The sequence below is a fragment of the Alexandromys fortis genome, unplaced genomic scaffold (assembly GCF_014885135.2).
Source record: "Alexandromys fortis isolate MF-2015 unplaced genomic scaffold, M_Fortis_MF-2015_v1.1 scaffold_7, whole genome shotgun sequence".
NCBI classification, from domain to species: domain Eukaryota; kingdom Metazoa; phylum Chordata; class Mammalia; order Rodentia; family Cricetidae; genus Alexandromys; species Alexandromys fortis.
In genome coordinates, this window is record NW_026067920.1 from 23720832 (window position 1) to 23734860 (window position 14029).

At 36.1% G+C, this 14029-nt stretch overlaps 1 protein-coding gene across 1 annotated transcript in view; it reads left to right on the forward strand.

The window, feature by feature from the left end:
* Window positions 1-14029, forward strand: part of Usp34 (ubiquitin specific peptidase 34) — a 204573-nt gene that overhangs the window by 118333 nt on the left and 72211 nt on the right. Inside the window, 7 exon segments of the mRNA XM_050140825.1 lie at window positions 196-296; window positions 518-727; window positions 6031-6156; window positions 7572-7694; window positions 7825-7908; window positions 9073-9159; window positions 12841-13102. Of these exon segments, the coding sequence (XP_049996782.1) occupies window positions 196-296; window positions 518-727; window positions 6031-6156; window positions 7572-7694; window positions 7825-7908; window positions 9073-9159; window positions 12841-13102 (993 nt within the window).

The window sequence follows — 14029 nt, forward strand, 5'->3', positions numbered from 1 at the left end:
AAAAAAAAAGATAGCTTGTTACTTTTAATACATAATTTAAGAAAATAGAAAACATGTAGGAAGCATACTTGCTATTATTTTCTATGTTTCTCAGGAGTTACATTTAGGTTTAATGAACAGTGAATTTATTGGCCCATTGCATTATTGTTAGCAAATGGCATTAACAGTTTATTCCCTATTCTGGTGATATTTCAGGTGGCCTTATGGGGCCTGTCAGGATGATCTCATCTGGACATGAATTAACAACAGACTATGATGAAAAAGCACTTCATGAGCTTGGTTTTAAAGATATGCAGGTACATACATAAGTTGTGGTTTAGTTTTAGTCATGGGTTGGTTCAGCAAGTTAATAACTGAATAGTTGGAAAATATAGTTAAATACTTCTTACAACTATGCATTGAAATTATAAGTAAAGTTAGGTTGTACTTTAATTTTATTGTTTTATAAATAAAAAATCTTTTTTTTTCCTTATTTCTCTAATTGTTTTCTGTCTATCTTTCTTTTTTGTGTTCGTAGATGGTATTTGTATCTTTGGGTGCACCAAGGAGAGAACGTAAAGGGGAAGGTGTTCAGCTGCCTGCATCTTGCCTCCCACCCCCTCAAAAGGACAACATTCCGATGCTTTTGCTGTTACAAGAACCTCATTTAACTACTCTCTTTGATTTATTAGAAATGCTTGCTTCATTTAAACCACCCTCAGGAAAAGTGGCGGTGGATGACAGTGAGGTAATGATCGGATTGCTTTCCCATATATTTTGTCATTTCTGCTGAAATATTAAGAAATAACTTTCTAATCTCTTAATATCAAAGCCTAGGAACCACTTTTTGTTTGTTTCCTTTGTTTTTGTTTTTATGAGACAGGTTTTTCTCTGTGTATTCCTGGCTGTCCTGGAACTCACTGTAGACCAGGCTGCCCTCATAGTCAGAGAGATCTGCCTCCCTCTGCCTTCAAAGTGCTGGGATTAAAGATGTGCACCACTATTACCCAGCCTAAGTAATTTTTGTTTGTTTGCTTTTACCATTTGTTTGTGCTTAAAATGACCTAGGCATACTGTAATAAAAGTATTCTTTACAAGGATGATGAAAATGGGAAATTTAAGGCAATTTAATAGGCAGTTTAAGCTGTCTTGTGTAAGACAGCTGGACATACCTTGTAAGTATACCAACAAGCAAATATTTTCGGATAAATTAGTTTTTAAGGATGAACTGTGCCATCCAATTAATTTTAAGGGGAACATAAGTGGGAGAAAAATCACGTGATAATTATTTGGTTTGGTATGGTTTCTGTGAGACCATCTCAAATCTAAATTAGAAGGATGGATGACAAAGAAACAGTTATGAGGATAAAAATCTCAACTTGTAGTTCTCAGTCTACAACTTATAGCTCACTCTGTACCCCTGTTTGGACCTTCTGAGTGCTCTCGTTACAGGTATATGTCACCATTTCTAACAGTTGTTTTAGTCATGTTTGCTTGTTCCTTTTTTTCTTTTTTTTATTGATATTTATTAAGCTCTACATTTTTCTCTGCTCCCCTCCCTGCCTCTTCCCTTTTCCCTTCAACCCTCCCCCAAGGTTCCCATGCTCCCAATTTACTCAGGAGATCTTGTCTTTTTCTACTTTCTACTTCCCATGTAGATTAGATCTATGTAAGTCTCTCTTGGTGCCCGCATTGTTGTCTAAGTTCTCTGGGATTGTGATTTGTAGGCTGGCTTTCTCTGCTTTATGTTTAAAAACCACCTATGAGTGAGTACATGTGATAATTGTCTTTCTCTGTCTGGGTTACCTCACTCAAAATAATGTTTTCTAGCTCCATCCATTTTCCTGCAAAATTCAAGCTGTCGTTATTTTTTTCTGCTGTGAAGTACTCCATTGTGTAAATGTACCACATCTTTCTGATCCATTTCTGATCCAATCGAGGGGCATTTAGGTTGTTTCCAGGTCCTGGCTATGGCAAACAAAGCTGCTATGAACAGAGTTGAGCGCATGTCCTTGTGGTACGATTGAGCATCCTTTGGATATATACCCCAAAGTGATATTGCTGGGTCTTTTGAGGAAGGTTGTTTCCGAATTTCCTGAGAAATCGCCACACTGACATCCAAAGAGGCTGTACCAGCTTGCATTCCCACTAGCAATGCAGAAGTGTTCCCTTTCCCCTACAACCTCTCCAGCATAAGTTGTCATCAGTGTTTTGATCTTGGCCATTCTTTCAGGTGTAAGGTGGAATCTCAGAGATGTTTTGATTTGCATTTCTCTGATGGCTAAGGATGTTGAACATTTCCTTACGTGTCTTTAAGCCATTTTAGATTCCTCTGTTGAGAGGTCTCTGTTTAGGTCTTGACTCCATTTTTTTTTATTGGATTATGTGATCTTTTGGTGTCCAATTTCTTGAGTTCTTTGTATATTTTGGAGATCAGACCTCTGTCTGATGTGGGGTTAGTAGTACACATCTTTTTTCATCCTGTAGGCTGTCCTTTTTTCTTGTTGACCGTGTCCTTTGCTTTACAGAAGCTTTTCAGTTTCAGGAGGTCCCATTTATTAATTGTTTCTCTGAGTGTCTATGCTGTTGGGGCTATATTTAGGAAGTGGTTCCCTATGCCAATGCCTTCAGGTGTAGTTCCCACTTTCTCTTCTATGAGGCTCAGTGTGGCTGGCTTTATGTTGAGGTCTTTGATCCATTTGGACTTGAGTTTTGTGCATGGTGATAGATATGCCTCTCTTTTCATTCTTCTACATGTTGATATCCAGTTATGCCAGCACCACTTGTTTTTTCCATTTGATATTTATGCTTCTTTATCAAAGATCAGATGTTGAAGGTTGTGTGGATTGATATCTGGGTTTTCTATTAGGTTTCTATTGGTCCTCCTGTCCTTATGCCAATACGAGGCTGTTTTCAGTACTGTAGCTCTGTAGTAGAGTTTGAAGTCAGGGATTGTGATACCTCCAGAAGTTCTTTTATTCTACAGGATTGTTTTGGCTATCCTGTGTGTTTTGCTTTTCCAAATGAAGTTGAGTACCATTCTTTCGAAGTCTTTGAAGAATTTTGCTGGGCATTGCGTTGAATCTGTAGATTGGTTTTGGTACGATTGCCTTGCTTGTGTTCTTTACTTGCTTGTTGGATGGTTTTAAGGCTCAGCTTTACATCTCAACCTTGTGACAATCCTTCTTAAGAATTATCAATCTTGCCTCTTAAGATAGGTATAAGCAGTTGTTTGTGCCAAGTATAACTAATGTAGAACCTGGGAGGTGATGGAAGAGTAGGCTAAAAGGATGGAGAATGGAAAAGAAGGCAGAGTAAAATAATGTAAGTCTTTTGGGTCGTGGGAGTAGTTTCCATATTACTCAATGTAAAGTAAACAATATTGAAAGATTTTAGTAGAGGCAGATGCATATATTTTAGATTTTGTTTTAAATGTAGTGTGTTTGCTTGGCAAGTGTCAGAGTTGGTAAGGTCCTTAGTCCTTAACACACTTGTTCAGGTAGGAATTGGTTGTGCTCTAGAATAGGATGGTGATGGTAGATAAAATGTGATGGAAACAAGATCACCTTTAATAGGTTTAAAGAAGAACAAAGAGATGATTTAAGCCCGGAGACATAGAAATGGCACCTGATTTCTGACTTGAGCAATTAATTTGGTCCCATTTGAAATGAAGAATGGATGTTTGTTTGAGAGATAACAGTTGAAGATGTCAAGGAAACAGTTTAAATCTGGATGTTTACCTCCTTTCTCACTCCTTGTTTTGTAGCCTAGGGTAGCCTCCCAACTCAGTACCCTACCTCTTCCTCCTGAGTGATGAGATTACAATACTCTCCACCATACCTCTCTGGAGTTTGTTTTAATTCAATGATTTTTGGTAATGACTATCCTGAGGTCTTTATTCATGTATCTAAATTCAAAAGTCACATTTTTAGATTTTCAGAAAAATAGTGGTAAAGTCATGGCCTTCTTGTTATGTAACAGTGAGTTTTTGTTTGTTTGTTTTCACTTTTTTGAGGTAGGATTTCCTTGTTTATCCCTGATGTCCTTGATCTTAGTATATAGATTGGGCTTGAGCTTCCAGAGATCTGTCTCTCACCTGTGTTGAATTCTAAGCATGTGCCCCCAAAACCTGGCTATATAAACCAGGTTTGACCTCCAATTTACAGAGATGAACTTACCTCTGTCTATAATGAGTCTTTCTCTGTTTCACCAGCCAATACTCAAATAACAACACAAAGATTTGTTATTAAACCTCATTGTTCTCATTGTTAGCTTAGGCTTGTCTCACTAGCTCTTTAACTTGTTTACCATGTGGCTTTTTGCCTTTCATCTTTATTTTCTTGTTTCCTCTCCTTTTCTCCTGGCCTCTCCCAAGTGTCTTGATTATCTCTTCCTACTTACTCTCTTGCCCTGAAGTCCTGCTTATACCTCCTGCCTAGCTATTGGCCATTCTGCTCTTTATTAAAATAACCACAGCAATATATATAGTGTACAAATATCCCAGAACATCTGCCTTCCTGAGTGCTGGTAGGCTCCTCTTTTCTACTGAACTATCTCATCAGATCAGGATTCAGCTCTAGTTAGTGACAGTGTACTCACAGATCCTGGAGAATAACTCTGGGATTGCCTTAGTTTTTTCTTCTGTCAAAAGGCCAACTTTACCATAGATTCCCAATTCTAAAACTCCCTTGTCCTCAAAATAGAGTTGCCATATTATATTTTCCTCATTTACAAACTCACCCGAGCAATGAAAATAACTAAAAACATGAAGGTGGGGCTCAGGTCATCAGGCTTGTGCAACAAGCACATTTATTTGCTAAGACATTTTACTGACTGTTGTTTAGGTTTTTGAGACTGGATCTCATATAGTCTATTCTGTTCTCACATTTGCTATGTAGCTGAAGCTGGTCTTGAACTCCTGATCCTCCTCCATAGGTTATCCCCCACCCCATATGTCCCCGGAGCAATTCCTAGATAGCCCAACTTGTCCTAAAACTAAATGTGTTCTTCTTCAGCTTCCTGGCTGTTAGGGTTATATAGGCAGCCCCCAACATCACACAAGCTTTTCCATAGCTTTTATATAATGGGTTTATGAAACACAGATAACGGTATGTTTATTGATCCTAGATAGATCCAAATCCCCACATGTACAGAAAAATCACTCCATACAAGGTTAGAAAAATTATTATGTCAATAGATCTCAAGTTCTTATTTATAGGCATAGAATATTTTTTTGATATTCCATGCAATTTTTTTTTTGTTTTTGTTTTTTGAGACTAGGTGTCTCTGTAGCTTTGGTGCCTGTCCTTGGAACTAGCCCTAGTAAACCAGCCTGGCCTTGAACTCACAGAGATCCACCTGCCTCTGCTGGAAGGTGTGCTGGAAGGTGTCTGGCTACTCCAAGCATTTTATTATCCCAGGCAATCATTGTAATTAAACAAGTAGCAGTAAAATAATAGATTTATATTCTATGGAAAATACCAGCACAGTAGGTTTTATCTTTTGCTGTAAATTTTCTTCTTAATTGGACTGAGAAGTGCTTTTAAGTTACCTTATTCAACATAAGTTCTAGCAAATAATAATAGTAAAAAGCAGGTTCTTTAAATTTCTCTGCTTTTCTTTAATCTTTGCTCACTTGTGGGTCAAAAGTTAATGTTCCAGTTTTATACTTGAATGATATTCTGAAAAGAAGAAATAGGAAGAGACTTGAAACAAATGGTTAAACTTCTACTTTCTTGATTGCAATTACCTTGAGAAATGTATTCACTGTTGAAATCTCAGACTATGTTTTTTCAAAACAGGGTTTCTCTGTAGCTTTGGAGTCTGTCCTGGAACTTGCTCTGTAGATCAGGCTGACCTCAAACTCATAGAGATCTACCTGCCTTTGCCTCTCAAGTGCTAGGATTAAAGGTGTGTGCCATCGCTGCACGGCTAAATTTCAGACTTTTACAAAAGTGAGGGTAGGAAATTTTGCCAAAACACTTGACCTGAAGTTTAAAATTTTATTTCTTCAGATCTATCTTGATAAAATGGTTGTTCTTATTTATGTAGAGTTTAAAATGTGAAGAACTTCATCTTCATGCAGAAAATCTGTCAAGGCGTGTGTGGGAGTTGCTGATGCTTCTTCCTACATGTCCAAACATGTTGATGGCATTCCAGAATATTTCAGATGAACAGGTGAGCCCACAGTCTTTCTACTTCTTTGTTCGGTGTTTGTTGTGTATATGTATGTGGAGGCCAGAGATCATGTTGGATTCCCCTGCCATTTTGCCTTCTAATTATCTTGTTAGTGAATTTGTAACTGATTAGGCTAGTTGAGTCAAATGTGTCCTCCTGTTTCTGCACTGCCAGTGGTAGTAGTACAGGCATGTGATAGATATACCCGGCTTTTTCTAAGGGTGCTTGGGATCCAAACACAGATCTTTATGCTTGTGTGGAAAGTATGTTACTAACTGAGCCATCTTACCAACCCCTCTTTTGCTAATATAAAAATGGTATCATTTAAACACTCACTTGTTTTTAAGGTACATAACATACTAAATAAAATGCAAAGGTTAGAAAAGTAGGGATTTGCCTTTTTAAAAAAGATTTTATTTTCTGCGTGAATGAGTATTTTGCCTACATGTATGTCTGTGCACCATATGTTTGCCTGGTGCCTACAGAAACTAGATGAGGGTGATAGATCCCCTGAGACTGGAGTTATGGATGGCACTGAGCTGCCATTTGGATTTCAGGAATTGAATCTGAGACTTCTGCAAGAATAATAAGTGTTCTTAACCAGTGAGCCACCTCTCCAGCTCTGCATTTGCTATTTATTGATGAGGTTTTAAAAAATTAATGTTTGTCGTTTAATCCCAGCACTCAGGAGGTAGAGCAGAGGCAGGCGGATCTCTGTTGAGTTCAAGGCCAGCCTGGTCTATAAGAGCTATCCGGGACAGGCTCCAAAACTATTGAGAAACCCTGTCTTGAAAAACAAACAAACGAAACAAAACAAAAAAACAAAAACAAACAAACAAAAAACAGATTTTCTTTCCTCTGCCAAGTGCTGAGAATCCTAAGTATGTGCATCACTATACCTGACACAAGATTTTTTTTTCAAAGCTACAAAAACAAGGCTTTTTTCTAGGGAAGATCTACTATAATGCTCACGTAATTAATTAAAAAAAAAAAACAAATGGTTTATTGTTTTGCACCACTTATTTGACTTGATATTTTTTTATATGAGTTGAGGACATCTGACATCTCAAATTACTTGATTATCAAAAAAAAATGGCTCTAGAATGTGATTAGGGATTTTTTTAGTAATAGCATTTTAAAGCTGCATGTTATGCAAACAACATTAATTTATATATTGAGACTAGAAATAGCAATGTTCTAATTTAATTCTTTTTGTATACTTATTTATCTTAACAATTTTTAATGAATAGTTTTGCTTTCAACATGCTATTAGTACCATTTCTTCTACTTCTAAAATGTTTTAAATTATACACAGTGTTGTATTTTATACTAATATTCAGTTCTGAGTTTTGGAACTTTAGAGAATTGTCTTAGGAAGGTGTCTTGATAAATCGTTTTTCTTTTTTTAATTTAAGAGCAATGATGGACTTAATTGGAAAGAACTTCTCAAAATTAAGAGTGCTCATAAGTTGTTATATGCTCTTGAAATTATTGAAGCACTAGGAAAACCCAACAGAAGAATAAGGAGAGAGTCGACGGTAATTACAGTTCCATTGTTCTCATTAAAGGCTGCTTTACTCCAGAAGAATTCTAAATCTTATTATTTCATTCTAGATTGATTTTTTTTTCTTCTGAAATCCCCTTATTTATGTTTTGCCTTCCCCACAGGGAAGTTACAGTGATCTTTATCCAGATTCCGATGATTCAAGTGAAGATCAAGTGGAAAATAGTAAAAATTCTTGGAGTTGCAAGGTTTGATCATAATTGTTTTGGAAAAGATTGAGAAAGTACTTTTTGGGTTCTATAAATCGTTATTTTAAGGTTAATTTTCAAGATTTATTTTAACTTTCTGTTTTTTGAATGTTTGCCTGCATATATGTATGTGCACCACTTGCATGCAGTGGAGACTAATTGAGGACTCTCTGGATTCCTTGAATTGGAGTTAAAGATGATTGTGAGCCTTTCTGTAGGAACCGGGGTCCTTTGCAAGAGCAGCAAGTGCTTTTATAATCATTAACCATCTTTCCAGCCTTGTGGGGGAGCTAAATGTGGGCGTGGGGTTGTGTGTGTGTGTGTGTTTCAGAGAGAGAGAGGAATGAGAATGAATAAATAAGCCAAAGGACATCTTGTAGTGTTATCCTCACCCCTCCTTTGAGACATGGTCTCTCATTAGTTTAGAGCTCATCAGTTAAGCTGGACTGATGGACCAGAAAGCCCTAGGTATCCTTTTGTCTCTGCCTTCCCAGTGCTGGCGCTGTAAGCACTGCACCATGTTTTTAGGTGGGTTCCACAAATTGGATTTAGTCCTGTGCTTTCAAAGCAAGAATTTTCAGGTCTGAGCTATCTTTGTTTTTAGCCCTGCCTAATTTAGTCTTTACATTGTAGATAAAATTTTACTCTAGATCATAATGTAAAGATTGATTATTTAATGCTTTGTTTCTTCTAATTTTAGCACCAGTGTTTATCCCATTTCACTGTCATCATTGTATCCCATTCCTCCAACACATATTGGAATACTGTATCAGGACAGCCTAGTATCTGGGCTTAAATGATTTACTGAAATAGTAAAGTCATTCTTATATACTTTTAATAAGACTTTTTACAAATTTTTAAAACATTCTATATAGAAATTATTTTTATCTGGGTGTAGGTGGTGCATGTCTTTAATCCTAGCCCTTGGGAGGCAGAGGTAGGTGGATTTCTGAGTTAGAAGCCATCTTGATTTACAGTGAGTTCTGGGGCCAGGGCTACACTGAGAAACTTGGTCCCAACCCTTCCCCAAATTTATTTTTTATTATTTGTAGACATTGATTTCTATAAAGCACACATTTTCACAAATGCTTTCTAAGTCAACAGAGCAGATTGTCATTCTGTGCAGCTGATATTCCTTATCACCACCCTCACAATTGTTTACAGTTTGTTGCTGCTGGCGGGCTTCAACAGTTACTGGAAATATTTAATTCTGCAATTCTAGAGCCAAAAGAGCAGGAATCATGGACTGTGGTAAGTAAAGACTTTTTTCAGCTAATTATATTTTATTATCTTCTTTCAGTCACTTTTGTTTTATTGGCTAAGTAACTTACTATATACTTGATAAAATAAGGTTAAGACATAGTAGAAAATAAAAGATTTGATAGATTGATAATGGATTAAAATTATATAACCAAATGAAGCAAAGAGGGAGTGTTATTTTTGGTTTGAGAGGATGGATTAGTGACTTAGAGCATTTGCCATGAAAGCATGATGAATTATTCAATCACTGGCATCAAGGGGTGAAAGAAAAATGACCTCCACAAAGTTGTTTTCTGATCTTTACACGTGATTGCTCACATCTAATCTCTACCTACACACAGGCACACACCCGTAATAAAAAGACAGCTATGTAATTTTTCAGTTTTTCGTTTTTTACCTTTCTTGAGATGAGGTTTCTTTGTGTAGTCTTGGTTGTCTAGAACTGCTCCCTTAGGCCAGGATGGCCTTGAACTCGGAGATCACCTGCCCCTGCTGAGTGCTGGGATTAAAGACACAGCATCATCACCTATCCAGCTATATTTTTAATAGCTTGAAATGAATAGTACTAAATTTAATTACTCAGAAGTAATAACAAGTTCACAAGAAGTTGTTTCTCTCTTAGGTTTTTAAATCATTTAATATTACTCACATGGTTTTAATGTTTTCCTGCTCTCTTTGGGGTTGTAGTAGTTTGTCTTTTAAATCATGGTTTCTCTATGTGCCCCAGACTGTAACTTACCTGATGCTGTTCTCAGATTCCTGCCTTGGATTCCTGAGTGCTCAGATTATAGGTTTGTGGTACCATGGCAACAGTTGTTTGCTTTTGAAAAATGATTCAGTTCAGGATGGTGGTGCATACCAGCACTTGGGAGGCAGACGCTGTCAGATCTTTGAGTTCAAGGCTAGCCTGTTCCATAGAGCACGTTCCAGGACTTGCAGGTCTACACAGAGATACCCTGTTTAAAAAAATAAAACAAAAATGATTAATCAGAGACTGGAGAGAGATGGCTCAGGGTTGAAGATCACTGTCTGCCCTCCCAAAGGACTCGGACTCAGACTCAGTTCTCAGCACCCTCATGGCAGCTCACAACTGTTTGTAACTCCAGTTCTCACACAGACAAAATGCAAAACCATATAAACTAAATTATTTTTTAAAAATAATTTATTCATATATATGTGCTTATTTGTTGTAATGGAGATAAATCTATGCTCTTTTGCATGTACAAGAAGTCTTTTACTACTTACTTTTGTCTGTAGTAAATGGTCTCATTGTTTCAAAATTGTTAGCTTTTGTTTTGACCAATTTTGTCTTAGCAACAGAACAGAAAAAGTGTTTCTAGACCACATTGACTATCTTCCATGAGATCAAGAAACTGAGAATAATAAACCTTTCCATTTTTATAATAATTAGAAAGTTTTTCAGTTTTTGTAATATTTCACCCAAGTATTGGCCTTCATTTAAAAAAAAATCTTTGGAGAAAAAAAAGACCATATTAACTTACCACCATTAATTTAAAGAAATATTGCTTTAATATTAGCAATAGAAAGTTGCAATGTTCACAACTTTAATTTTATGCAGTAATGCTCTTCAATCTTTTTAATTAAATATAAAGCAGATCATTTTTATTGGGAGTTCAAATGAAGTGTTAACTTGTTTGCAACAAATCAGCACCAGTTATCTGATGATATTTTGTTCTACTTTGTGCAGTTGATTCTTTCCCTGCACTTCTTTAGGCTCTAGTGACTGGCAACAAATTCAGGTTACCAGGTTTTCACAATAAGTGTTTTTATTCATGTGCTACTTCACTGGCTCCTTTGCTTTTCTTTTAAACTTTGTGTTTCAAATTTAAAAAGTAGTAAACTTTAAAAATAATAAAATTTCATTTTCCCAGTGTTAATGATATCTTGAGCATCTCTTTGTGTGGTCTTTTGTGACTCTGTGTGTGTGTGTGTGTGTGTGTGTGTGTGTGTGTGTGTGTAGGTGTATAGTCAGTGCTTGTGGTATTGCATTTGAGTTAGCTTCTGCATGGAAAAGATAAGGTTGAATTGGTTTATTTATTGATATAAATATCTAATTTTTTAACACCATTTGTTGAAACTAATTTTATTTTTTAATTTGAATTATATTGATGACATTTTGTAGTAGCATGGTATTGTTATTACTCAGGGAAGGATACTTTTTTTTACTGGTAGATAGATGTAAGTGTACCCATTGCAACCAGGAGACTATGTGGCCAAGGATTTATTATAGTGAAATTTCTGAAATTCTTCTGCTGAATATAAGTGATGTTCCAATTAGCTTGTTCAAAGAAAGTTTCTTGTTGCTATTAGATCTTAAAATTCATTGTAAATTTTATGTTTTATACTAATTATTCTACTCAATAAATATATTAAATCCATATGTGATAAATGTAAGATTTTCAGTTGAAGTATCCTTCAGAGTAGTGGGGAATCCCTATGGTCTGAAAATATTAATCCTGGTCTACATAGTTAGTTCAGGTTGGCCATATCTACATAGTGAGACTGTTGTTTCCTGTTGTTATTTTGAAATGCCTTTTTCCTGGCCTGGAACTCACTATGTAGATCAAGCTCTAGCCTTCAACTCAGAGATGTACCTGCCTCTGCCTTCTAGGTGTAGGGATTAAAGGTGTGCACAGCCATGCCTGGCCCTTTGTTAGTATTTCTAATAGTTTTGAAAAGTGCAGTCTTTGCAGCTTATTTTTCCAGAAATCCTGTGAATATCTATTGACTACATTTTATAATAATTTCCTGGAAAACAAATGTGTCATTTCTAATTTATTATATATATTCTGTTAAAATTTATATTCAAAAAAGAAAATTAAAGTATTACTAGCCATAGCTTTTGAATGCAAAACTTTCTGTAGTGATCACTGTAATTGAGTCCATGGCAAGTGTCTAGAACCTGGAGTGAAAATTGGCTGCAAATCAAAATGCAATGGATTAGCAATTCTTGCCTTGTGAATGTATGTAGGAATTAGCTGCCTATGATCAGAAGACTGTTGGAGTACTATATGTTCTTTTATCACTCTTTGTTCCTTTTGTTGTTGTTGTTTGTTGGAGTTTTGTTTTGTTGTTGAGACAGGGTTTTTTTTGTGTAACCTTGGCTGTCATATAACTAGTTTGGTAGACCAGACTCTTTTGAGGTCTCTTTCAGGATTTATTCTTGTAGGATTGAAACTAAAGTATACCCATGGGGTATGCTCAGCTGAAAGCTCAATTAACTTATGAACCATTGGATTCAGATACTAATGCCCATTTGCCAATATTATGCTATATACAAAAGAATAATTTTCTTTCTGGTGTGTCATATATGGTTTACCCCTCTTAATTAAGCAAAGGCTTTGAGTTATAAATTCTAGAGAAATGGTTGAAGAAACCTCTTGGTAATTGAAATAATTCCTATGAAAATTTCATTTTAAATGCAGAAATTCCTTTGCCATTCACATTTATGAACTCAGTGGGAAGAAGTTTATTGTGAGAGTTTAATTTAGTAATGGAGCATTTTTTAAAGTTGCATAATTTTTAAAAGTCATATAGCACATTGCTTAAAAACTAGCCAATTCTTTTTGTCTTTTTATTTCAAAGTTGTATAGTGATCATACTTATCACATGAATGAAAATAGAGAGCTGACATTGTTTTCTCCTTCACAGTGGCAGCTAGATTGTCTTGCTTGCTTGCTGAAATTAATCTGCCAGTTTGCAGTAGATCCATCTGATTTGGATTTAGCTTATCACGATGTCTTTGCATGGTCTGGCATAGCTGAAAGTCACAGGAAAAGAACCTGGCCTGGAAAATCAAGAAAAGCTACTGGTGATCATGCCAAGAGTCTTCATATACCACGATTAACAGAGGTAATACTCAGAAATCAAAATTAAATTGTCCTAATGAATTCTACTTAAGTTTTAAGAAAGCATATGGTTTAGTTTTTACAAAGAAATATACTAACACATAAATACTATTCTAGATTTTTATACTACTACCTAGCAACTACAGCAGTGTTAAAATTTGTCGTGATGTATTGGTAATAATTTTCAGTTTTTCATTTAACAGGAATGCATGATGTGTTATTTTAATAAGTTGTCTAATCTTCCACTTAACATGTGTTACTAGAACTTTGTAACTTACATTCGAAGTGTACCAGAGTCCATTCAGAAAAATAAGGAAATCATACTAGGTATTTCAGCACTGGAAATATAATAAAAAGATGGATTTCACAACATATGTGTTTCAACATATATGTTGAAGTGCTAAAAAAAAAAATCAAAGAGTGCTGAAGAAATTTAGGTAAAGGGGCTGGAGAGATGTCTCAGTGGTTAAGAGCACTGCCTGCTCTTCCAAAGGTCCTGAGTTCAATTCCCAGCAACCACATGGTGGCTCACAACCATCTGTAAAGAGGTCTGGTGCCCTCTTCTGGCCCGCAGACATACATACAGATAGACTTTTGTATACATAATAAGTAAATAAATAAAAGAAATTTAGGTAAAGATCTGTTCACCTCTCCTAGAGCTGGATGTAGATCATTTTTGAGTTATTAGAGTCAGAAACTTACCAAAGAAAACCTGTTGAAGTGGATTTAGGCTTCTGAAAAATGGGGTTTTGCTCAACTATTTCTTGATTCTCAGAGGATACCAAATAAAAGCTAGTAAAAGGACTCCTTTAGGTAGTTGGAAGACTGGAGCTGTTGAGTTGGCTCAGTAGTCAAAAACACTTCTCTTTAGGAAGACTTTAATTTGGTTCAGTACCCCGACCACACAGCTCACAACTGGCTCCAGGGAGAGCTAGTCCACTTCTGTGCCTTTTTTGTGTTCCTGCATACATGTGATGTGTGTGTGCACGTGC